Genomic DNA, 25,865 nt, shown 5'->3' with positions numbered 1-25,865 from the left:
TGATCCACCCGCCTTGGCCTCCCAAAGTGCTGGGATTACAGGCTTGAGCCACCGCGCCCGGCTGCACGTATCTTTATAGTAGAATGATTTATAGTTCTTTGGGTATATACCCAATAGTGGGATTGCTGGGTCAAATGGAATTTGAGATCTTACATTTAAATCTTCAATCATTCTTGAGTTACTTTTTGTGTATGGTGAAAGGTAAGGGTCTAGCTTCATTCTTCTGCACGTGTCTAGCCAGTTATCCCAACACCATTTATTGAATACGGAGTCTTTCCCCCATTGCTTTTTTTTTGGTCAGTCTTGTCTAAGATCAGATGGTTGTAAGTGTGTGACTTTATTTCTGACTTTTCTATTAGTCTGTGCATCTGTTTTTGTACCAGCACCATGCTGTTTTGGTTACTACAGCCTTATAGTATAGTTTGAAGTTGGGTAGTGTGATAATTTTGGCTTTGTTCTTTTTGCTTAGGATTGCTTTGGCTATTCTGGCTCTTTTGGTTTCATATGAATTTTAGAATTGTTTATTCTTATTCTGTGAAGAATGATGTGAATAGTTTGATAAGAATCGCATTGAGTCTATAAATTGCTTTGGGCAGTATGGCCATTTTAACAATATTGTTTCTTCCCATCCATGAGCATGGGATGTTTTAAAATTTATCTGTGTCATCTCTGATTTCTTTCAACAGTGTTTTATAGTTCTCCTTGTAGAGGTCTTTCACCTTTGCGGTTAGCTGTATTCCTGGGTATTTAATTTTTTTGTAGCTATTGTAAATGAGACTGTGTTCTTGATTAGACTCTCAGCCTGGTATTATTCTTGTATGGAAATGCTACTTATTTTTGTACACTAATTTTGTATCCTGAAACCTCACTAAAATTGTTCATCAGTTCCAGTAGGCTTTTGACAGAGTTTTTAGGGTTTTCTAGGTATAGAATCATTGTTAACAAGGAGAGATAATTTAACTTCTTTTCCTATTTGGATGCCTTTTATTTCTTTCTCTTATTTTATTGCTCTGGCTAGGACTTCCTATAATTGAATGGTGTTTAGTATATTCACAAAGTTGTGCAGCCATCACTACAATGTAATTTTAGACCTTTCCTGTTCCATCAGAGAGAAACCCTATACCTATTAGTAGTCACTGTCTGTTCCTCATTCCTCTGCCCACGTGTTGCCCTGCCCCAGGCAGCCACTGATCAGCTTTCTGTGTCTATGCATTTACCCATCTGGAAACTCCATAAAAATGGAATCATACAATATGTGGCATTTGTGCCTGCCTTCTTTCACTGAGCATAATGCTTTCAAGGTTCATCCACATGTAGTATGTATGAGTACTTCATTCCTGTTTGTGGCTGAGTGATATTCCATCATAAAGATACATCACATATTGTTTATTCCTTTATCAGTTGATAAATTCCCCCCACCCCCAATTTATTTATTTATTTATTTTTGAGACAGGGTCTTACTCTGTCACCCAGGCTGGAATGCAGTGGCATGATCTCAGCTCACTGCAGCTTTGACCTCGTGGGCTCAAGTGATCCTCCCATCTCAGCCTCCCGAGTAGCTGGAACGACAGGCATGTGCCACTACCCTGGGCTAATTTTTTGTAGCAGTGGGGTTTTGCCATGTTGCCCAGGTTGGTCTTGAACTCCTCAGCTCAAGTGATCCTCCTGCCTTGGCCTGGATGACTCCCCCTTTAATACTATCTACTTATTGACATTTCATTGTTATTTTTAATGCCCACAGTTTAGCTTTGGTGTTATTTAACGTGTTCTTTTATTTCCTGCACTTCCTAACTGGTAGGTAAATCTAGAGGCTTATTTAACTTTAGGTTCAATTTCTTTGGCAAGACTATGTCAGAGGTAGTGCTGTGTGCGCCTTCCTGTGTCACATCAGAAGGCACAGAGGTCTGGTTGTCTCTCTTTTTGTGATCATCAGTCTTTTTTTCTTTCTTTTTTTTGAGTTGGCATTTCACTCTTGTTGCCTAGTCTGGAGTCCACTGGTGCCATCTTGGCTCCCTGCAACCTCCACCTCCCAGGTTCAAGTGATTCTCCTGCCTCAGCTTCCCAAGTAGCTGGGATTACAGTCAAGCGCCACCACACCCACTTATTTTGTATTTTTAGTAGAAACGGGGTTTTGCCATATTGGCTAGATTGGTCTTGAACTCCTGACCTCGGGTGATCCACCCACCTCAGCCTCTCAAAGTGGTGGGATTACAGGCATGAGCCACTGTGCCCAGCTGATTGTCAGTCTCTTACCCTTTTATTATTAAGCTCCACATCAACTTTTCACCTGATGATTTTAATAGCCACTGAAGGTTGTCACCTGGATTCCTTCTTGCATTGGGGTTGCAAAGTGGTGAGATTCTGTCATTAGTTCTGCACTTAATAGCTGAAATTCTTTTATATAGAATAGTTTCTCTAACTTTTGTATCTTTTTAAATTTTTGAGATACAGTTTGTTCTTTTTGCTCAGGCTGGAGTGCAATGGAGTGATCTTGGCTCAGTGCAACCTCCACCTCCCAGGTTCAAGCGATTCTCCTGTCTCAGCCTTCCTAGTAGCTGGGACTACAGGTGTGTGCCACTATGCCCGGCTAATTTCTTGTATTTTTGGTAGAGATGGGGTTTCACCATGTTGGCTCTTCAGTCAGCTTGTGGTGAATGCAGCCAGGCGGGCTTCCCTCTGGCCCAGATATGCCATCCAAGAGCTACGGCCTGGAATTGAGGACCTCAGGAACCTACTTGATTCTCTGCCTCGCTGTGGCTTAGCTGGTACCCAAGCTACAAAAGAGTCGCCTTTCCTCTTCCTTCTGCTTTCCTCAAATAGAGGAGTCTCTCTCCATAGCTGCCACAAGTGGTAATGTACTGAGTCACACCTGAAACCAGCATGTCCCTCAGTCTCACCCAAGGCCTAGGGTGATTACCCCTTGGGTACTGCTGCTGTCTACTCAGGGTCCAATGGCTCTTAATCAGTAGGTGATGGATCCAGACAGGACTGGGTCCTTCCCTTCAGGGTAGGAAGTTCCCTTCTGGCCCAGGATGTGTCTGACAGCTAGGGTCTGGAATGGGGACCTGAGGATTCTGCCCGGTATCATATCCTACTGGGGCTGAGCTGGTATCCAAATTGCAAGACAGAGTCCTCTTAACTCTTCCCTTTCCTTACTTCAAGCAGAAGGAAATAGTCTCCCCTGGAGCTGTCAGCTGCGCTGCCTGGGGTTGAGGGAGGGGTGGTGCAAGTACTCCCTTAGCTGTCTCAGCTGATGTATCACTGGGTCACCTGCCCTCCCAAGTACCCTGGCTCTGAGCCCAGCACAGTACCAGGACTTGCTCAGGAATTGCAGTCCTTGTGGCCTGGACTACCTTATTAGGACCCTGGAGCACTTTAGCCAACTCTGCCTTGCAGGCTCAAGCAAGTCTCGTGCCTCAGCCTCCTGAGTTGCTTGGACTACAGGCATGCGCCACCATGCCCGACTAATGTGTTGTATTTTTAGTAGAGACAGGGTTTCGCCATGTTGGCCAGGCCAGTCTCGAACTCCTGGCCTCAAGTTGATCCACCTGCCTCAGACTACTAAAGTGCTGGGATTGTAAGCATGAGCCACCATGCCTGTCTGTGGCTAGGGCTGTTCTAAATGCCCCCTCTGTGGGTGGGTGCCAGCTAGGTTATGCCTGGTGTTGCTTTCTGCTGTGACAGGGCAGCACTGAGTTCCGATGCAAAGTCCCACAGTCACTGCACTCTTCCTCCCTGAAGAGCACACATTCTCTGGTGCCACATGGCTGTTGCCGGCGGATGGAGGAGAGTTGGTATCCGCAATTCAAGACTCTTTTCTACCCTCTTCAGTGCTGCTTTCCTTCATACGATGTTACGACCAAGTACTGTGACTGCTCATCTGCTTTTTGGTTTTTTTGAATGTGCCTTCTTGTGTGAATAGTATTGAATTTCCTGTTTCTGTTGGGGGGATAATCACTGAGGGTTCTGTTCGACCATTTTGTTCCCTCTCCCCTTTCTTTTGAGGCAAGATGTCACTCTGTCACCCAGGCTGGAGTGCAGTTGCACAATCATGGCTCACTGCAGCCTTGAACTCCTAGGCTCTAGTGTCTTCCCATCTCAACCTCCTGAGTAGCTGGGACCACAGGCATGTGCCACTATGCTTGGTAATTTTTAAAATTTTTGTAGAGACAGGGTCTTGCTGTGTTGCCCAGGCTGGTCTCAAACTCCTGACCTCAAACAATCCTCTGCTTTGGCCCCCCAAAGTGGCAGCATTACAGGCATCAGCCATTGTACCTGGCCCTATTTTTAAAAAATATGTTTAAAGGCCATTTAAATTTCTTATTTTGTGAATTATTATTATTTTTGCTCTGGGAATCTTTTAAAAAATGCATATTTACTAGGCTCACCCTGAACCTATTGATGAGATTCCCAGAGGTGCTCCCCAGGAGATGCTGCTATACTAGCCTAGTACAGGATTTGGGCTTGGGAATCTGCATTGTAGTGTTCTGAGCCAGGAGTTCCTAAAGAGCCAGAATCTGTCTCTCTCTCTCTCTCTCTCTGTGTGTGTGTGTGTGTGTGTGTGTGTGTGTGACAGAGTCTCGGTCTGTTGCCCAGGCTGCAGTGCAGTGGCACAATTTCGGCTTGCTGCAACCTCCACCTCCTGGGTTCAAGCAATTCTCTGTCTCAGCCTCCTGAGTAGCTGGGATTACAGGCATGCACCACCACACCTGGCTAATTTTTGTATTTTTAGTAGAGATGGGGTTTCACCATGTTGGCCATGCTGGTCTTGAACTCCTGACCTCAGGTGATCTGCTTGCCTTGACCTGCCAAAGTGCTGGGATTATAAGCATGAGTCACTGCAACTGCCCACCCCCCCACACAGTTTTTTTTTTTTTTTTTTTACCACTCTTTATTCAAAATATATCAGCCCTTTTACTTACAGAGAAAATATGAAAGTAAACATTTGTCCTCCTGACCCCCATAATGAAACCTGTATTCAGAATATGTCCACTTTAAAAAGAAAATAAGGCCAGGCAGAGTGGCTTATGCCTGTAATCCCAGCACTTTGGGAGGCCAAGGTGGGGAGATCATGAGGTCAGGAGTTCAAGACCAGCCTGACCAACATGGTGAAACCCTGTCTCTACTAAAAATACAAAAATTAGCCAGGTGTGGCACTTTGGGAGGCCGAGGTGGATGGATCACAAGGTCAGGAGTTTGAGACCAGCCTGGCCAACATGATGAAACCCTGTCTTTACTAAAAATACAAAAATTAGCCGGGTGTGGTAGTGGGCACCTGTAATCCCAGCTACTTGGAAGGGAGAAGCAGGAGAATTGCTTGAACCCAGGAGGCAGAGTTTGAAGTGAACTGAGATCACGCCACTGCATTCCAGCCTGGGTGACAGAGCAAGACTCTGTCTCTGGAAAAAAAAAAAAAAAAAGATTTGTAGATGATCAAGCTGAAACCCGGGAACTTTAGCAGTCCAGTTTTTGTTTGTTTGTTTTTGAGACAGAGTTTCTCTCTTGTTGCCCAGGCTGGAGTACAATGGCACAATCTTGGCTCACTGCAACCTCCACCTCCTGGGTTCAAGCGATTCTCCTGCCTCAGCCTCCCAAATAGCTGGGATTACAGGTGTGAGCCACTGAGTCTGGCCTGTTTTTGGGAGTCCAGTTCTGTCATCCCCCTGTAGCTGACACCTGCCTTCTTGGGGCACTGGTTGTCACTACCATTGGACTACTCTTTTTTTTTTTTTTATTCACATCATTTCACAGGTGAACTTTTAAATTTATTTTAAAATTTATTTTTTCTTTATTTTGTCTTCTGAGTGGTATACTCTTGTGTGTAGTCACTTGTAACAGCTGGGAGACATTGCTGCCATCTCTCCTGCCATTCTTTCAAAGTAATCTTCAATGAACTTCCTTTCTTGGCCTGTGCTTCCCTTTATTCATCTGGGGGCATAGAGGGCCAGCGGGCTGTGTGAGGTCTTCACCTGATGGAACCAATGGAAGTGGCATTTTTGGAGAGGCCTAGGACTTTCCCAACTAGGAGCACCGCTGGCTTGCAGGCTGCTTGATCCTGGGGGTGCTGCCGCTTTGCCAGTGCCGCCCCCAAATCCAGCTGCACAGAATCTAGTTCTTCTTCCCAGTATTTTAAAAATTATTCCTAACTTTTTTTTAATTTTTAGGCAGGGTCTTGCTCTGTTGCTCAGGCTGGAGTGGTGTAATCATAGCTCATTGCAGCCTCCACTTCCAAGGCCCACCTGAGCCCCCTGAATAGCTGGAACTTCGGCATGCACCACCATGCCAGGCTAATTTTGGTATTTTTTTTTTTTTTTTTTTTTTTTTTTTTTGTAGAGACAGGGTTTCACCATGTTGCCTATACTGGTCTCAAACTCCTGAGCTCAAGCAATTCTCCTGCCTCGGCCCCCTAAAGTGTTGGGATTACGGGCGTGAGCCACCACACCTGACCTCATTTTCAATTCTTAGTGGGTCACAAACACTTAGGATTCATATTTTCACTTAGACCATTCTGTTTCTCATTCTTTTTTGAGCTTCATCTTGCTTAGTCACCACCTTGTGATGCTTGGGGCTGTTTAGGAGGATGGATGATGTGTTTCTCTTTGTTGTAGGAAGGATCCAAAGATTAAACTTCAGAGGATGATCCACTGAAATTTTTTGGATCTGCTGATGAAGCAACCACCTTTAGGTTTGTCATGAAAGTACCATTTTTAGGGGCAGTGTAACTTGGTGTATAACTCCCTCATATGGAAAGGGAGATTGGTAGCAGTGTTAGCAGGCATAGACTCAATTGGATTATTACTTTTCACCACTATTTCACCTTTTGATAACTTCTAGCTGGTTTTACCTCTTCTCTTAGAAGAGAACCTCAGTTGAGGTAGAGAGGACCCCACTTGGGTTATTTATTTATTTATTTATTTGAGACAGGGTCTGGCCCTGTTGCCCAGGTTGGAATGTAAGTGGCACGATCATGGCTCACTGCAGCCTCAGACTCCTGGGCTCAAGCCATCCTCCTGCCAGAGCCTCCCAAGTAGCGGGGAGTACGGCACGTGCTACCACACCCGGCTTTTTTTAATCTCTGACAAAGTATTGTTCTCTGGAGGCTTAAGTTCAGGAAGATCCAACGTGGTAAATTCAAACCTAGTTTTGGAGGTAGAGTCACTCTTTCCATGATTCTGGGTTTCTTGTCTGTTCCCTTCTGATCTGATGCCCATCTGATGTCAAATCCCTCTTAGCATCAAGTGGACAAACGATGTGAGCCGTTTGCTGATTTCATCTCTGATGGCAGCATTCCATCAACTCTCTTACTGTTAGCCTTTTGGTCATCAGTTTTTTCTCATCATCTTTTTTTGCTTAAAAAAATCAGAGCTTCAGCTGGTCGTGGTGACTCATGCCTGTAATCTTAGCAGTTTGGGAGGCCGAGGCAGGTGAATCATGAGGTCAGGAGTTCAAGACCAGCCTGATCAAGATGGTTAAACCCTCTCTCTACTAAAAATACAAAAATTAGCTGGGCGTGGTGGCAGGCGCCTGTAATCCCAGCTACTGGGGAGGCTGAGGCAGAGAATTGTCTGAACCCAGGAGGTGGAGTTTTCAGTGAGCCGAGATCGCACCACTGCACCCCAATCTGGGTGACAGAGTAAGACTCTGTCTCAAAAAGAAAAAGAGCTTCATTTCTTGTGTGAGAGGACACGTGCTCATTTTGGGGCTTTACCGTTTGCAAGTCTTGCTAACAGCTGGATTGGTTACAATCACTCTGGGGAGGTGGGCGCTGAGTAAACGTGTGTGTGGACTTGGGCCCTAAGGAGTAGACTAGGGATGGAGTTAGCTCGAAAGACAAATACTGAGGGAGAAGCTTCAATGTTCCTAAAGCCATATCTTCAGTGTGTTTCTGCCCCGCCTTGGGTCTCCCTTATGCCCTTAGAGGGGGAGGGGAAGGGGGAGAGGAAGGGAGGGAGGGGGAGGAGGAAGGGGAAAGGGGGAAGGGAGGGGAGGGGGAGGGTATGGGGATGGGAGGGGGAGGAACAGGCATGGGGTTTCTCTTTCCTGCCTTAAAATGCCAGATTCTGTCATGATCTGCCTGGCGATCATTACCGTGAATTCCTGTCTGCTGAATTCCTGTGCTGCAGTTTCCTTCTCTGGGACATGAGGCTTTAGACTAGACTCTAGCTGCCAGGTGTTCAGTGGGGTCCACCTTATTATCATGCCCTGTGCTGGAACTGAGACCCCAGGATCCCAGTGACTCTGCCATTAGCCTTCCCTAGAGGGTCCCCGGTCACCTGGGCAGGAGACCTCTGCGTTGTGTTCAGTGTCACTGATTTGCTTTCTCCAGGCCTCCCTCCATATCCAGAGTACCTCACCAGCCCACTTAGCCCTGCCCAGGAGGAGCTGAAAGAAGGGCAGGCCCCCAAGCAGCAGCGGGACTCCGAGGCGAGAGCGGCCCCAGCCGGGCTGGGAGCAGGTGAGTGAGGACAGCGAGGCGGCAGGATGAACAGAGTCCCAAGGCAGCGCGTGGTTACGGGAGAGATGGCTGGGAACGTGTTTGGGCTGGACTGGACAGGCTTTTTGGGTAATGGGCCCTTGAGACAGGCCTGAAAGAAGGTAGGTTTTGGCATTTTCAGCATGAGAAAACAGTCTCAATAGAGGGGTGGGTTCCTCCATGTTTTGGGGGCCTGGAAACACCAGTCCAGCAGAGTGAGGGGAGGGGGTAGAGGGGTGTGTTGGGCCTTCCCAGGGTTCTTATGAGGGTCACTGGACAATGTGTGTCCTGTGCCTGGCGTGGTGCCGTTTCTCAATAAACGCTCTCTTTCTGAAAACCTCCCAGGGCCAGGGAAGAAGGGCAGAGGCACCTGTGGCCACAGCAAAGCCCCACAGGAGCATGGGAGCCTTTTGGGAGTGGGGTGGGGTTGGGTGGTGGTACCTGGTAAGGGGCTTCCTCCTGAGGGTTCCCTCCCTCCCTCTCCAGCTGCTGTCTCCCTGGGGACTGTGGGGACCCAGATCAGTCTGCGGTCCTTCCTGGTCTTTCCCCATTGTGGTCTGGTCTGGCTTGGCTGGAAAGGCACTGCATGAAAACCCAGGCATCAGACCTTACACACATGGTCTGATAATGATGGAAAAGCTGTTCACATGGTCTTGGCGTGGCCAGGATCCCAGCCCCTCAGGCCCGCAGTCTGTGTGTGTTCCCCTGCATAGCGTCTGTGCTTCCCTGAGAGGGCGCTGTGCCAGGACCCTTTCTCCCTCACATTAGGGACCCCTGAGAGTTGGGTGCTGAGACCTGGGGTCCGAGGTCTCCAGCAGATTGCTGTGATCACCTGCCACTGCCTCAGTTGTCCTGTCACTGCTGTCTTGGCAGCTCCTTGGCTCCATCCAACCTGGAAGTTGAGTGAGACCCACACAGACCCAGGCAGGAGCCTCAGGTCCTAATGCCTCCTCTCTGTCACCAGTGAGTGTGGTGCAGGCAGATCACGGACACTCTGCAGATTTGTCGTGTGGATGAGCAGCTGAGCACAGGCGCGGCAGTCACCACCCCAGTCCACAGAGGCCTCTTAGGGTGGTCTGGGGGCAGCCAGGGCCCCTAGGGCTCATTGTCTTTCACAGATGGTAACTAGTGTCATCAGAACACTTGGGGGTGGGGTCCTGCCAGCCTCTCTGTTGTGTCCAGGATCTCTGCTTCTGTGTCTCACTCCAGGTGATCCTGACCTCCCGGCTCCCTGGCTCCTGGCCTTGCAGCGTGATCTCCCCTCCCCTCATGTCCTTAGCTTGGCCTCCAGGAATGAGGCAGATGACGACAATCAGGACTGAGTGACAGTGTGAGGCAGTGCCTGTGTGGGGGGGCTCAGTGAGCAGGACCCCTGCAATGTGTTGTGAGCACTGTGGGGAGACAGCGCCTGGGCTGAGGCTGGAAGCCAGGACTGGGTGGAGTGACCTGGGGAACAGGGTGGTGAGGTCCTCTTGGAAACCAATGTAGACTCCTTTTGCCAGGTGGTGGTGTGGCCATTAAGACAGAGGCACAGTCCGAAGACGAGATGACACCTGAGCGGCTCTTTCTGGGGGTATTGCCGAGCCAGACCAAGTGCAGAATCCCCCGAGGGCCCAGGAACAGGCGTGAGGGCCCCAGCCGTCATCAGGCCCTTGGCGTGCCCATGCGGGCGGGTGAGCCACGGCCACCGGGGCCCTGCGGGGAGACGTCCCGAATCCTCCCCCGCCGGCGGGAGCGGGCGTTCCCCTGCCCCGACTGTGGGCAGAGCTTCCGCCTGAAGATCAACCTGACAATTCATCAGCGGACCCACGTGGAGGAGGGGCGGCGGGAGGCCCCAGGCCACTCGCTCACCGGCTGCAGGGAAAGCCAGGACACGCTGGAGCCGGGGGAGGTGGTGGTGCCCGGCCCTGTCATTCGCTGGCTCCCAGAGGACCCTGAGGACTGCCGCTCGGTGGCTGGGGGCCACACACTGGCGGTGCGGCGGCCTGTGGCCAGCAAGATGTACCACTGCAGCGAGTGCCTGCGCTTCTTCCAGCAGCGCAAGAGCCTGCTGCTGCACCAGCGCCTGCACACCGGCAGCGGCCAGGGCTGGCCTGCCTGCCCCTACTGCGGCAAGACCTTCCGCCGGCCCTCGGACCTCTTCCGCCACCAGCGTATCCACACTGGCGAGCGGCCCTACCAGTGCCCCCAGTGTGGCCGGACCTTCAACCGGAACCACCACCTGGCTGTGCACATGCAGACCCATGCCCGAGGCCAGGCGCGCCCACACTTGCCCACCCTGCCCAGGCCTAGCCGCACAGAGGAGGGCTGACCAGGCAGAAGCCCACAGGGGACCCCTGGCAGGGCCTGCCCGCTGTGCCTGATGCAGGTTCCTCCTTGTCCTGGGATGGTTTGGAGAGAGGTTTGTTGTTTTTACCCATTCAAATGGGAAGCAGCCACCCTTTCGGTGACAGTGTGTGTGACCAGGTGCCTTGTTTCCTCTTTCGTGTTTACACTCTTTGCTGCCTTTTCTGCATTCCTGACTTGTAAAAGATTCCTTAAGGCTTAAGGGATGCCTTATTTTTGATGGGGCCTCTAGTAGGCACCACAGTCAAGAGGACCAGAGATCATGGCCCTTCCAATATGGGGGCAATAGAGACATCGGGGACCAGGGATTTTTGTTTTGTGCAGAGATTCCTTGCCTCCTGTCACCATGAGAAACAGTGGAGTGGATGGATGGCCTGAAGAAAGGAAATTCTTCTACTTTGCTACTTTGAAACACAGAGACTTTCAAGTGCTTTTGTAGATGTGTTTAGTTGCTAATGGAACTTTGCCTTTTGTGAAGTTGGCAGGGCTGGAAGAGGAGCTGCTTCCACCAGCCTGTGGTTCTATTTTTTTTTCTGAAATGGAGTTCCCCTTTTGTTGCCCAGGCTGGAGTGCAATGGTGCAATCTCAGCTCACTGCACCCTCTGCCTCCTGGGTTCAAGTGATTCTCCTGCCTCAGCCTCCTGAGTAGCGGGGATTACAGGCAGTCACCACCACGCCCAGCTAATTTTTGTGTTTTTGGTAGAGATGGGGTTTCATCATGTTGTCCAGGCTGGTCTTGATTGCTGGACCTCAGGTGATCCACCTGCCTCGGCCTCCTGAAGTGCTGGGATTACAGGGGTGAGCCCCTGCACGCAGCGCAGCCTGTGGGTTTTGATGGGGATGTTTTGGCCGCTGTCTTGGAAGCACAGTGTCTCCCCAGGTGTGTGTTTCTCTGCCCAGAGTGACTCCCAGTATTCCTAGTGCTTACCCCGTGGGATAGTCATATCTGTGATTTACTTTTGTTGTCAGCTGGGAGGGGAAACTGAAGCCTGGAGTGGGCGACACTTGCCCCCCCCACCAAGGGCTCAGTGTTCACTGGTGTGTAAGATGTATTGGCTGGACCCTAGAAGGCACCCTGAGGGGCAGTGCAGGGAGAGCCCAGGAAGCGCCTCCCCTGGAGGAGGCCCCTGGTCTGGCTGAGGCCCACCTTTACCCTGGCTCTCCAGACCTGCTTTTCACATTAAAGGAGGGGCTGTCTCCTCTCAAAGGAGTTCTCCTTTGAGCACTTTGGGCTCTGGGGCAGAGTTGGGCTAGGAGATCTGGGTGAATCCTTCAGTCACCACTAGTTTCATGATCCTCTGTGTCAAAGGGAGTCACGGCCCCAGTGTCATACCTGAGTTGTCAGGGTCAAATTAAGAGTCACTGGGACAAATAGGAAACCTAGCTTTGTGCTTCCTTTCGAATTCAGGACCTCCTTTCTACTCCATTCCAGCCTTTTCCCACCAGTCAGAATCCCTCAGGAAGGACCTTTATCTTCTGGAGTGAGTGGCAATTCCACTGGGTTCAGTGAAAGACTCTCCCACGGGGCTCTGTTCCCCAGGAGTCCTTTGTATTTCGGTGAACAAATTCTTACCAAAGCATGAGACTTGGGCTGTAGAAGTTCAGGCAATAATATCAGGTCTTGTGGAGACATCTTGAGGTCAGCTGTTCTGGTGCCTCTCATCACCCCACTGTGGGTGCTGCCTGCAGAGCAGCTCGGGTGCGGGTGACTCTGAAGCTGGAGTGATGGGACCCCGAATATCCTTGTAATTTACTGTCTTGTCTGGCACTGAGAAGTGGCCAGCCTTTAGGGCTGCTTCTGGGGGCCTTGGTCCCTGGTTGTACCACTTTCTTGCCTGCCCTTCTGACCCTCACTCTTCTCCCAAAGTCTTGAGCAGAGCTGGGGGCTGATGGTAGCATTGCTGTCATCTCTGGGAGGAGGGTAAGTATACAAGTCAGTGATAGTTCAGCCAGGTTTTCTTGGGTCTGGGAAGAGGCGCTGCCCTTCTGCGCTTTGGATCCTGCTTGTCTGCTCTGGAGTCCCCCAGCCCTTGCTGGGAGCCTCACGAGTCAGAGGCGGGCTGTCAGCAGGAGCTCAGACAGGATGTGGTGAAAGTGCAGCTGCAGGAGCTAGTCTCAGGTGTTCTGGGGAGATCTCAGGCTAAGAATTTTGCTGAGTTTCTAAGCTTGTTCTTTTTAAAAAATTTTTACGCCCCAAATTTTTGCTGAACTAGGCTTGTTTTTCTAATGCCAGGTGCCCCTCCTTAAATATCGCAAGGTGCTGATTCTCCTTTTTTCTTTTTTTCATATCAGTGTGCCCAACTTTGAGCTGGGCCTTGTGAGTTTGCTGAGCACTCAGAGGTGTTTAAATAACGTTCTTTACATTGAAATGAGTCAACCGAAGCTTTGTGGTGCAGGAGCTGAGGGTGCCCCCGACTCGGTGGGAGACTTGCTTGGGCCCCAAACTCCCTCTGCGGGGTCCTCGGCTTCATTTGTGAAATAAATGGGTGGGCCACGACGTTAAACGCCCAAGAGAACTGTGAAGATGTAAGTCCCTTGCCCTAACTGGTGATCAATAAACTTGTTGGCATAAACGACTGCGTGCGCATGATCTGGTTTCTGCTCTCTGGGTGGTGAATGGCCGTGCGGGGCGGTGGCAGCTGGCGACACCTGCAGGCTGTTGGGCACCAGCCCGGGCCGGGCGCTCACACCTGCCGGGCGCGCACAAACCCCGGCACACGCTGTGAGGGCGGGGCCTCCAGGGCTGGCCGAGGAAAGTCCGCACTGGGTTGCTGGCCCCAGCCAAGCGGGGGCGGAGCCTCCAGCCCTGGCGACCGGGATCTGACCCAGTCGTAACCCTCTCGGCCTCGAGCACAGCCGCTGCCCGGGCTCGTTCTGTCAGTGTCCCGAGTCCCGGCGGTCCCGGAAGGTCGGTCCGTGCGGAAAAAGCAGGGCTGAAGCTGTCAGCGGAGAGGACTGCGCCGCTGGGCTCATGTGGGGCCGCGCGCGCTCAACGGCAGCGGCGACTCCCTGCCCAGGCCGGCCAGTACAGGGCCATGGCTGAGGCAGCTGCGCCTCCAGTAAGGGCGACCCTCATGGAAGCGTGGGGACGTGGAGCCGAGTCCTGAATTCGCCAGGACATCCTCCCCCCACCAGCCCAGTCACCTCCTGGAACTGAAGAGGGCTCAGTCCGGGTGGCAGGAGGAGGACTCCTAAGTCCAAATGATAAACTCCCTTCTCTTTCCCCGTTTCCTAACCTGTGGAATAAGGCGATTGGCCCTAAACACAAGATTTGGAGGTTCCCTCCAGCCCTGATATCCGCTGGACCCGGTTCTGTGGGGGCAGTGGACTGAGGACATCTTCATTCCAGACTCCAAGGTTCCGCTTTCTGGACTCGCCCTTTGGCAATCCCGCCACCTCCCCCCCCCACCGCCCCACCACACACACACCCAGTCGACCATCTGAGAAAGATCCATCCCGCTCCCATCCTCTCTCCAAGCTGAAATCAGTGCCATGGCCTGGGGAGGGATGTCCACTGCAGTCTGCTGGAGCCAGAGTCTGGCTCCTGGCTGTGAGGTGGGCTCTGGACCTGAGCTCTGGTTCCACTCAGGAGGCTTCTGATGCCAGAATTCCCTACCAAGTCCTTCTGGCTGCTGCTGAGGGGATCTGCATTGTGAGGACTTTTGGTTAGGGGCTTCAGGCTCAGGCTTGACCCAGGCCATGGCTGGCCTGCATAAGAGCTGTTGAGATTTTCATAGGTCTTTAGAAGTAAAGGGGTCATCTCCTAGTAGAAATAGCTTTGCAGTGGTTTTGGACTCATTTCCGCATGGCACATTTGTGGCAGGGCATTGCAGGGAGGTGAGGATGTTTGCCCCTAATCTGTGAAGGCCACATTACTTCTCTAAGGTTCTATTTTCTCACTGATAGGGGCATCCTAACTTCCTTCACTCCTAAGGTGGCTGTGTGGATGAAATGCACTGAAGAGATGGAAGAGCACTCAGGGTGTGTGACATTAGCACATGTCGTATTCTTAAAAACAAATGTAAAGGCTGTGGACCAGTGATCTGACTGTGTTTTATGAACCAGACTGTGATTAATCCAATTCTGTGCAACTGAGATTTTTAGAGACCTCTCCAATAAACCTACTCAGCAAAGTGTAGCACACATACCAGGTACTAGACGCCAGACACCTGGCCCTTTCCTTCCCCTACAGCATGGCTCACCATCCTCAAGTCTGGCCTCTTCCTGGTACAGTGAAGTGGAGCCCAGAGGAGGCAACACGGCCTTCACAGATCAAGTTCTAGGTGAGTTCCATCTCCAGGAGTGCTCCCTTTCTACCTCAGCTGTTGCACACTAAGGGATTCCTGGATTTTAAATTTGATTCCCAGCAATACACAATACCTTTCCACCTCTGGTGAACAGCCTATTCCTTGTAATGGTTCCTTCTTTCCTTTTCTGCTTTCAACTTTTTCTGGCCCCTGTTGCCTGGCAGCTAGGAGGGTGGAGACCACCCTGGGGCTGGTCAACAAGGCACCTGGATCGTGTGGACATGGTGTCAGGCAGGGCAGGAAGTCACACCAGTAGATGTCAGGGTGGACGGGCCTTAGAGATCACCAAGGCAGAACAACAGGCCTTTCTCCCCTCTGAGCCCACTAAGGGGTGTGGGCTTGTTCTAGAAGAAGGCGAGGACTCAGGTTGCTGCCTGGATGTGCATTGGACCCCAGGGCCCCTGGCAGGCATTCTGGACTTGGGCGTCTCACCACTTCTTGGCTCCTGCTGCTGGCTGTGTTCCCTGGTTGGTTGAGAAACTGGCTGAGCTAATAGAGCCAGTGAGTGGTAAAGCTGGGATCCACTCTCTGTCTGTTTATGAAGGTGGTGTTTGTTATGTCATTTTCCATTCGCCCTGGGTCTTGGCTCAGGACTCTTCTCATGGGGGTTCTGTGGGGGTCCAGTGTCTGCTGTCTTTGACTATTACGTGGGGTCAGTTTGGGGGTCTGGCCAGTGAGGCTCTCTGGCACTCAGAATATGTCTCCCCGATTCCAGAGAATCCTGACCTTCCTGTAGCTGGGAATGGCTCTGGGCCACTCTACTTCTGGTGGCCCACTCACGAACTTGTGTCTGGTTCCAGGACTGGCATCTGTGGATTGACCTCCAGGAGAGGCCCAGAACGTTCTGCAAAGATCTCCCTCCTGGCCATCGTGGCTGCTATTCAGGCCATGGAGAAAAAGACGGAGTCCCAGGCTGCCCAGCTACAGAGCCTGGAGGGACGCACGGGAACAGCCGAGAAGAAGCTGGGCGACTGAGAGAAGATGGCCGTGGAGTTCGGGAACCAGCTGGAGGGCAAGTGGGCCGTGCTGGAGACCCTGCTGCAGGAGTACGGGCTGCTGCAGAGGCGGCTGGAGAACGTGGAGAACCTGCTGCGCAACAGGAACTTCTGGGTCCTGAAGGCATGGTCAGGTACTTCTCAGTGCAGCGAGGTGGTGGCCTGGAGAACTTGCAGAAGGAGCTCTGCAAACGCGTTGTAAAGGGGAGCTGTGAGACCCTGGGCCCTGGGTAAGAGGCTGGCCTCAGGGCCCTCCGCACCTTGGCTTGACTCCTTTGTTCAGTCACATAGACTCCTGGATCTGAGAGCAGGAAGCATGGGGAAATCATTTGTTCAGCCCTCTGTCTTCGGGCAGGTAGGAAGTATCTGTCATTCTCATTTGGAGGTTTTACGTAATGAAATGCAAAGGTTATGTGACTTGTCCCAGGTTTTGTGGAGTAAATGAACCAGAATCTGCTCCTCGCTGTCCTGCCCTTTGCGTGGTGCCAGAGGCGGCTCCTGTGTGCACACTGTGGCTCGCCGGCCTGTCTGCCCCTGGGGAGCGGGGGCCTTCCCTGGCTTACATCTGCCTCCCTAGGACCCCCAAGCTGCACTCCGCACACTGAGTTCTCAGGAGATTCCTGCTGAGCAAAGAAGGATGAATTTTAAGGGTGCTCCAGGTCCAGAAAGTGAGGGCCAGCCCTAGGAAGTTCGGTCCTTCAGGCAGGTATGTGTGTTCGTGTGAGACTTGATCAGACCTGGGTTTTGTAGCTACCCCCACTCCCAAGCTCTCCTGCGCACACTGGAGTTCTCACTGCTTTGGGAAGGTGAATAGTTGGCTTTTTGTCCACTTTCTCTCCCTGTCGGGAGGCTGAGGCCCAGAACACAGTGCCTTCCCTCTTTTTGCCTGGCCGCAAAGGTTCCTCTTTCAGAAGAGGGTCCCGGTGTGCTGTGGGAGGCAGGGTGAGGAGGCTGCCCAGCCTCAGGCAGGAAGGGGAAGCACGTGGAAGGAAGGGCAGCAGGAAGCCTGAGCTCTGACTGCTGTGAATGGCCAGCCCCTCTCTTGGGCCTCAGTTTCCTGAGCTGTCTGGACTAGGTGACTTGTCTGTGTGGGCAGTGGATGGAACCCTTTCTCTTGGCCTCATGGCACTCACTCCTGGCCCAAGAGGACTGAGAGGCCTCGCCCTCGCTACTCTCCATGCCCCTCAACACAGGCCTTGAAGAGGGAGTGAGTCCTGCTCCAAGCCTGGCAGAGCACCCTCCCTTTCCAGGCCTGCAAGGGCAGCCCTGCCACTGCCCATTTCCTTTCCATAGGCCGGGCCACCACCAAGCCAGAGCTCCTGGTCCCAGGGGAGAGAGGAGACCAGCAGGCAGCTGCAGCCTGCCCAGCACGGAGAGGGGCTGGAGCCTGGGCACTGGTGAGTCTGTCAGTGTGTGGGCGGGCCTGGGCCTCCCAACCTGCATCTGGGCAGGGCGTCTGGTGTCAGGAGGCCTCCCCTGAAGAAACAGAGGCCGAGATGGGGGAAATGAGCTGCTGGGCCTCACAGCTGGCGATCAGGGCCAGGCCTGGGTGTTCTGACACCCAGAGAGGGTCTGGGCCACTTCCCACACTCCATGTCCCTTTGGAGCCATTGCTTGGCCTGAGACCACTGTGGGGGCCTGAGGGGAAGGGCAGAGGGCAGAGCAAATACCAGGGACCCGAGACTGAGACAGGCTGCGATGGTGCATGCAGGGTTCTGGGAGGAGGGGCGGGCTGGCGGCCTCCGGGAGACCTTCCTGGCGCCATGTCTGCTCCAGAACCCTGGGTGCCTGCGTGCGGGTCCTCGCTCTGCAGCCCGATCCCTGCTTCTCTCCAGGCTTCATTCTCCTTGGGTGAAGGACTGAGTCTTGCTGTGATATCCCCCTCCTCCGTACCTTACCCAGTGCCTGGCATGTACTGGGATTATAAACAATAAATAATTATTAAATGAACAGTGAACCAGAATAGGGGCTCAGTTTTCTCTATTTTTCAGATAATAGCTTTGGATCAGAATGCAGTTTTTTTTTTTTTTTTTAAGGTGAGAACCCTTTATTCCAATGACAACAAGAAACATATAACATGGGGAACAGTGGGGCCCTTCTAGCTGAAGGACGGGAGCCCTGGAGCTGTTGCTCTGAACACAGTGAGTCATGCCAAGAAACTGCTCCTTGCTTTCTAGATTCTTAGATTTGGGGAGAAAGGCTCCCTGGTGAAGCAGGCTCTTTGAGTAGGTAAACTGAGTCATGGTGAGCCCAGAGTGGGAAGAAGGTGGGGGTTGACAAGGACACTGGGCAGCTGGCATGTAGGTCCAAAGCTAAAAGTGGCATTTCCAGGCACCTGCAGGGGGTGGGGGCACCATAGAAAGAGCAGGGTGGAGTAAAGGGCGGGGGAGTGGCGGGATGCAGGTCACAAGCCCGCGCTGGGGAGCCCTGAGCAAGACGAGAGGCCAGCTGGGTGGAGCATGGCTCTTGTGTCACCGAGCACTATTGCTACAGCAGCCTGGCCAGCACCTCCTCCCCCGTGGTGGAGGGAGGGGAGCTGGGCCCAGGCACCGCAGCCACCCCGGCTCCTGGGCTGCCCCCCACCCCCACAGCAGGTGTGAGCAGGACCGGGGCACGTTCAGAGTCTGTGGCCGGTGCCACAGTCCTCAGGGCTGAGCAGCTCCTAGGGGGATGCAGAGCAGGAGGCAGGGCCTGGGAAAGAGGCTGGGCTGACACCTGAAGGCAGCTGGAGGCAGCGTGGGAGTGGAGGAATGAGGCCTGCTCAGGGGGTAGTCCTTGCTGTTCTAGCAGTTACTTCTTGTATTCCACTTTGTCAGCTTTTCCAGATTTCTCCAGGAGAGAACCTTGTTTACCCCCAGGACAGGGTCTCACTCCTAGAAGCTGCTTCTAAACCCTTGCTGAAAACCTGCAGGCCCCAGTCAGTGTGAGTGCAGGACTGCTTTATCTATTGGATGTTTCCACAGGTGTGCTCTTCCTGCCAGAATTCTAGAAGCAGTGTAAACGGGGTGCTCATTCATGAGGTACGGGCAGGGTCTGGACACTGCACTTTCAACACTTCCCCCCAGGATTCTGGTGCCGTTAGTTTGAGAATCGAGGCGCAGAGAGCACTCTGAACAGAAACTGACCAGCCTCTAACCATTGAAAGTGTGTATGTTTTGATTATGCAAATGGATTATTACACAAATAAGTTCTCATTAAACCATGTGGGAGTCACGGGCAAAGCTAAAGGGCTGTCTGCTGGCCACCCGCCCAACCCTAGGCTCCCCCAGGGTTGCCACTGTTACGATTTTGCTGCGTAACCTTTCAGGCTATTTTCGTCATGCATTTACATACTTGTGTGCACTGCAGAAAAACACAGGGGTTAAGAACACACGGATGTACTCTACGTATCTTCTGCAGCTTGCTGTTTTCACTCGACAATATGTCTTAAGGATCTTTTTGTGTTGGTACAATTTGATCAACTTTCTCTCAAGCGGTTTCCAGGGAGGTCCTGATTAATCATGGAGCCAGCCTGGTGTGTGACAGCCAGGTTGGGCTGGTGTCTTCAGAGTGACTGTGTCAGAAGTGCCTGGTGTAGGACAGAAAGAAGTGAGCGGTGCCCCAGCCGTAAAAGCTGGCACCACTGGGGACGCTTGGAATGTTCTCCATTCTTTCCTTCACTGACCAAAACGGTGCCTACCCATGTCAAGCCTGGAGCAGGCAGAGGAGCAGCAATTATTCCCTGATCTTAAGATAGGCCTTAGAGGCGGGCACAGATGGGTGAGGTGGACCAGCTGTTGAAGGTTACCTACCTGAGGGCACTGTAGGTCTGTGCTGGGCTGCTGTAACAGAGACTGAAGAAAACAGCGAAACCGGAACCCCGCAGCTCTCACACGGCAAGGTTTGGCCTCTCTCCTGACAGGGCTTTTTTGGCAGCTCACAGGCCCAGGCTCCTTCCAGCCTGTCGCTCCACCTTTCCTGGGGCCAGGTCTTGTTACTATGGTTAGAGATGGCCCATGACCAAGCCCGCAGCCGTGCAGAAGGAAGCAAGGGGATGGGCTGGGGGAGGGGTGCGCTTTCCCCTTTTCTTTGAGGTGATGCTTTTCCCTTTAACCAGACACATTGGTTCCTCATCTAGTAAACACACATTTAGTACTTCCTGTGCACTTTATAAACATTGACCCATTTAAGCTTATTCCAACTCTCAGTTTCCTCATATCATAGATGAAGAAACTGAGGCACAGAGAGGCCGAATCCACCGTCGAAGGTCCCATAGCTAGAGGAGGTGCCCCTCACATCCATTAGTCAGACCAGCCATGGGGCACATCTACTTCCAGGGAGGCCCAGAAACATGGTCTGGAGGCTGGACGGCCATGTGCCCAGCAGGACACCAAGTGCCCTGTTAGTGTTGAAGGGGGGTGGATGGCACTGGAAGGTGGCTGGCCGTCCCCGTCACAACTCACAGTCCGTCTTCACTTGCCAAGCTCCCCTGCTTGACTCGCTGCCATGTCACACGTCCCCAGGATGTGCTGTGCCTTTGCTGGAACCTACAGTTCTATTGGGAGTCCCTTTGGCGTCCGGTCCCAACTGAGACTGTGAGAGGAAAGATGGCTCGTGACACCTGGTGTCCTCAGAGCCTCTTCTTTCCCTTAGACGCAGGCCAGCTGGAAACACCCCCAGGATTTCTGTCCTGGATCAGGCGAGAGGAAGTGGGAGGAGCCAGCAGGGTACACAGGAGACCACTGAGACACACCTCTGCTCAGGTAGGGCACGCTGGGCTTGTCTCCCCAGGCCTGCATCCCTGAGCCTTAGGAGACGCGGCACCCCCTGGGGGGCCTCACAGCACCTCTAACAGGGCTTTCTCCTGCAAGAGGCTCCTGAAGGAAGGCAGTGTGCAGCCTCCCTGCCTTGGCTGTGTCTGCAGAATCTTGTGTGCTTGCTGCGCGGTGTCCTCCCATGCAGTGGCATGAAAGCTGCATTCTTTTATTCCTGAAGCTGTTTCCTGTTCATTTCATGAACTCGTCTGTAGGCAGCACGGAGCTGGATGCTGCAGGGGCTCATTAATGCGTGAGACACAGCTTCCCCTCGGGAGGGGGGAGACGAACACAGACACAGTAAACAGTGGGGCGGAGCACCGCTGTGTCTGCAGCCAGGGAGCCCTTTGAGAATCTGACCCAAAAGATGGCCAGTATCCTAAGAAAAAGCACATTTGCTTACGATGGGCGCACAGCTGCAGGTGTTCGTTCACCTGTGGTAGAAGGGGTGTCTCGGTGGCCACAGGAGGCCCAGATGAAGGTCCTGCTGGGGGAAAATGTCACCACACTGGTCTTGGGGGGCTCTGTGAGAGAGAGGGGGGACTTGAGAGGGGCTTAGAGTCTGGGTGAGAGGCATTAAGGAGGCCAGAGGCATTCTGGGTAGAGAGGACCCTTGGGCTGAGGCTCAGAGGTGGATGAAGCGGGGAGGGGTGTTGGGTGGCCTTAGGTGGAACAGCCACTGGGTGGAACCCGGCAGAAGATGATGGGAGCTGAAGGAGGCTAGGCGGGAATAGGGCCTTTAGTGATGCCTGAGCCCAGCTTCAGACACCAGGAGGTCAAAGGGTAGGTGGCCCAGCTGCAGAGCCTGTGACAGGAACGCCTCACTTGCTGTACCCCTCTGTGTCCCTTCCCTGCAGAGACATGGCTGGACAGCAAAGAGGAGTCTGGAGGGAGGGTCCAAGGACAGCGAACCAGCCTGGGCTGCTAGAGGGGGTCTGGTAAGGAGGGCTTCCGGGGGGAGCACCTGTGGGAGTCTGCTTCCTGACCCCAGGGAACGAGAGGTGCCCTCCCTCCATCCAGGTCCCCCCAACCAGGCTAAGCCAGCTGCTAGTGGCACGGAGCAGTGCCCACCCTGCGCCCCGTGTGGAAGGAGCTCAGTGTACAGCACCCGCACCCGCATCATGGCCTGCAGCCCTTCCCCGGTGATCCGTGTCCCAAGAGCTTCGCGCAGCCAGCCACCTTCGCCAGCCACCACCAGGCACACACAGCCGAGTGCACCTATACCTGCCCCCAAAGTGGCAAGACCTTCGTCCACCAGGTCACGCTCACCCACTACCGCAGGCACACCGGGGAGAAGCCCTGCGAGTGTGCTGTGCCAAGCACTTTGGCCGCCTGTCCACGCCGTTGGAGCACCCGCACATGCACACCGGCGAGAAGCCATTCCGGTGAGCGCAGTGTGACAAGCACTTAAGGCGTCTGGCCAAGCTGACTGTGCACCAGGGCGTGTATTCGGGCGAGCGCACCTTTCAGTGCGCCCAGCGATTCATGCAGAAGCCCAGCTTCCTGCCCCACCTGTGCGGCCGCTCGCAGGAGAAGTGCTGTCCTTGCGGCCAGTGTGGTGACAGCATCACCTGTCCCTCCTGACTTGTGCATCACCAGGGCAGCCATGCTGATCAGGCCTTTCCATCTTGCCAGGTTTGTGAGAGGGAATCCCGGACCCACGAACTCCCTACAGGCCTGCTCAGGGGTGCAGTGTGGGGGAACGCCCCTAGTGATCCTTCTGTCACACTCAGATTTGAGGGCACCGGGACGGAGCTGGGCCTCAAGGGGACAGGCAGCAAAGTGGTGGTGATCAGGAACATCTGGGGGGTCCCTTGCACAGTCCTTTTTCTCATGTGGAGATGGAGAATGTGGGTAGCACCCAGAGAGCTCCCTAAAAGGGCTCTGAGGGCACAGGGGCAGCTGGTGCACCTTCAATTCAAGAAGCCTCTCCTGAAGGGCACTTCTTGGCCAGGTCACAGTATTCTGCACATGGTCTTGGCCTCCCAGGGGAGGGCCATTCTCCCAGGCTCTGTGGTTGCCCACGGGAGGCATGCAGGGAGGCAGGGATATGGCTAGGGTAGAGGCCAGTCCCAAACACCTGAGCCTCACTGAGCAGAAGGCCTGTGCTGGGACTGGGGATGGGCAGGAGTGGCCGGCTTTGCCTTGTTCTATTAGGGGAGTGATTTTCAGAGACGAAGGTCCCACTTAGGAGATGTCATTACTCAGTGCTTTGAAGGGACATCCAAGGTGCTCAGCCTTAGCCATAGCCCTTGGTTTCCTGAATGCTGATTGTGCAGATCCTAAAGTGCTTCCTAGGGTGGGCAGTGGTGGCGGAAGGCCCTAAACGGAGTCCCGGCCAGACCCAGCCTCCTGTTTAATAGGCTGAGCCCAAGCGTCCCTCAGATTCAAATCTTGAGCTTGGTGAGTTGTAAGATTTCATGGAAACTTTCCCTAACTTCTGCCTTTCCCTTGCCCCTTGTTACCTGGGAAGGCAGGTCTGTGGGCCATGTGTCTCAGAAGTGCCTGGGCTGGCTGTGGCCCAGTGCTCAGGACCAGCCATCTTGGCCCCCACAGGGCACTCTCCAGTGGTGTAAGATTTGCTTTCAAGCCATTGCTGGAGCAGGCAGGCAAAGGGGCTTTCTGAGGATTCAGCCTGTGCCAGCCACTGGGATACAAAGGAGACTGAGGCCTGGACCCTAGCTATGGGGCTGGGAGGGGTATCTGGCATTAATGGTGGCACCTGGCAGGGAACACATCGACACTAGCAGGCAGCACGGGCTGCAGTAAATGTGCAGAAGCACCTAACGGTTGAGCAGAAGGGAGGAAGGAAACCTGGACGTGGCCTGCCAGCAGCTCACAAGTCCCACTGAGATCCTGGCAGCCTGCCAGGATCTAATCTGGATCTGATCTGGATCTAATCTGATCTGAAGATTAGGCCAATCACTTGGGCTTTTCAGGCAGGCCCTTATGGTGGCCCTTCCATTTTGATACATTGAGTTCCCCCTCAGCTACTGGAGATCTCAGCCACAACTGGGCTCCAGCTGCGACCCGGACTCCCCCAGGATCCCCTAGATCCTCGGCCGTCAGATAACACCCTGTCCCCGCCTCCTCCCCACTCAACCCCCAGTACTTGATATGAATGCATGTGTGCTTCCAGGGACTAGAGGCCAGTGCTGTCTCTACCATTGCCCTCGCTCTGGGGGGCACACGAGCAGATGGTAGCAAGCTCTGGAGAGCGGCACTTGGGCAAGCGAGGTGCTCTGGCGCTGCCCCCGGACTTTCGCGTTTGTTGTTCGAGTTGGTTTTTATTGGAAGCTCTGCGATTTACTATAATCACTTACAACCTTTGTAAATAAGGAACTATTTATGAGGAATTGTAAATTTCCACTCTCCACCTTCTTACCTTGTCCGTGATTGTTCTTGTTTGTGATACAGTAATGGTATTCAACTCCAGGTTCCCACGATCAGTGGTGAAATATAGTGATTCTCACGTGTGCTTCCGTTCTGAAGTTCTGAAAAGAAGTACTGGATGGACTGAAGTCGAGGACAACATCCCAAAGAAAGGGAGAGTCCAGGTGGGCTTGGAGGGCCAGCCTGCCAATGCCTGGAGGGCAGAGGCCTCAGCGTCTAGCATTGTGCCCTGCGCATGGAAAGCCTCTATGTTTGTGGAATGAATGAATAACAATGTTTTCTTAAGTGGTGCCGTTCTCAATTTTAATTTCATTGATCTGATAATGCAAATTTTGACACATCTTTACCACTTCCTGCCTTAAATAATAGTTGTTAACACATTTCCTATATTTCATTGTCTCTAAAATCCATTGATTGTAAGACACATCCTTATTTTCTATTTTACTAAGCAAGGAAAAAATGTGTCAGTTTCACTATGACTCTTCTCAAATCAGGATGAAAACTAGCTAGGTGGTGACATGTGAGCCACTGTTACTATTCTTGACAATGTCAGATCAAATGATTCATTTCTTTCTTGAGACAAGGGGTGCAGTGGCACAGTTATGGCTCACTGCACCCTTGACCTCCCAGGGCTCGGGTGATCCTCGCACTTCAGCCACTGTAGCTGAGACTACAGGTGCATGCCACCATGCCTGGCCAATTTATTTTTTTGGTAGAAACTAGGTTTCACCATGTTACACAGACTGGTCTTGAACTCCTGGGCTCAGATCTGCCTACCTCATCCTCCCAAAGTGCTGGGATTACAGGAGTAAGCCACTGTGCCCAGCCAAATGATTTTTCTTTTTTTTTTTTGAGACAAAGTCTGGCTCTGTCATCAGGCTGGAGTACAGTGGCACAATCTCAGCTTACTGCAACCTCTACCTCCTGGATTCAAGCAATTCTCCTGCCTCAACCTCCTGTGTACCTGGGCCTACAGGTGTGTGCCACTACACCCAGCTAATTTTTTGTGTTTTAGTAGAGATGTGATTTCACTGTGTTGGCCAGGATGGTCTTCATCCCCTGACCTCGTGATACACCCGCCTTGGCCTCCAAAGTGCTGGGATTATAGGCATGAGACACTGTGCCCAGTGATTCATTTTTAACAAAGGTCTTAGAAGTGTAAAAGTGAACCCAGAACAGCATTGGGTCCTATCAAGATGGGCTACCAATACATCAGATCCTAGACAGTTCTTGAATTTGGAATCCCATCATTTCTCTTGGCACCACGGAGCTCAGTTTTGTGACAGCAGCTCCAATCGTCAACCCCAGCTACAGACAAATCACCTGGAGACAACTGTGCCTCCTTCACCTTAATATGACCCTCTTGCAGGGAGGGTCCTCTGCTCCTTTAGGTCCCCTGCTCTCATGTAGCAAATTTATTCTAGGATTCTGCTATGTGCCAAATTGTGCTCCCCTACAAATTCATATATTGAAGCCCTGACCTCCAGTATGATGGCATTTGGTGATGCAGCCAATAGGAAAGGTAGGCTTAGGTGATGAGATCATTAGGGTGGGGCCC

At 52.6% G+C, this 25,865-nt stretch overlaps 1 protein-coding gene across 2 annotated transcripts in view; it reads left to right on the top strand.

Moving 5' to 3' along the window:
- ZNF783 (zinc finger family member 783) overlaps window positions 1-15,097 on the top strand; it is a 22,718-nt gene extending 7,621 nt beyond the window's left edge. Inside the window, exons 5-7 of one of the 2 annotated variants that reach the window (XR_005198794.1) lie at window positions 8,327-8,455; window positions 9,976-10,939; window positions 15,012-15,097. Coding sequence is in view for 1 of the 2 variants with exons in the window: in XM_017521053.2 (XP_017376542.1) it covers window positions 8,327-8,455; window positions 9,976-10,784 (938 nt within the window). In the remaining variant the exon portion in view is untranslated. Of the gene's footprint in view, window positions 1-8,326; window positions 8,456-9,975; window positions 13,396-15,011 lie in introns of those variants that run through there. The other variant, XM_017521053.2, reaches the window with a different exon arrangement.
- Window positions 15,098-25,865: the final 10,768 nt, after the last annotated feature.

The sequence above is a fragment of the Cebus imitator genome, unplaced genomic scaffold (genome assembly GCF_001604975.1).
Source record: "Cebus imitator isolate Cc_AM_T3 unplaced genomic scaffold, Cebus_imitator-1.0 Scaffold20, whole genome shotgun sequence".
NCBI classification, from domain to species: Eukaryota; Metazoa; Chordata; class Mammalia; order Primates; family Cebidae; genus Cebus; species Cebus imitator.
The sequence above is the reverse complement of the archived record's forward strand: the minus strand, read 5'-3'. Positions and strand labels throughout refer to the sequence as shown.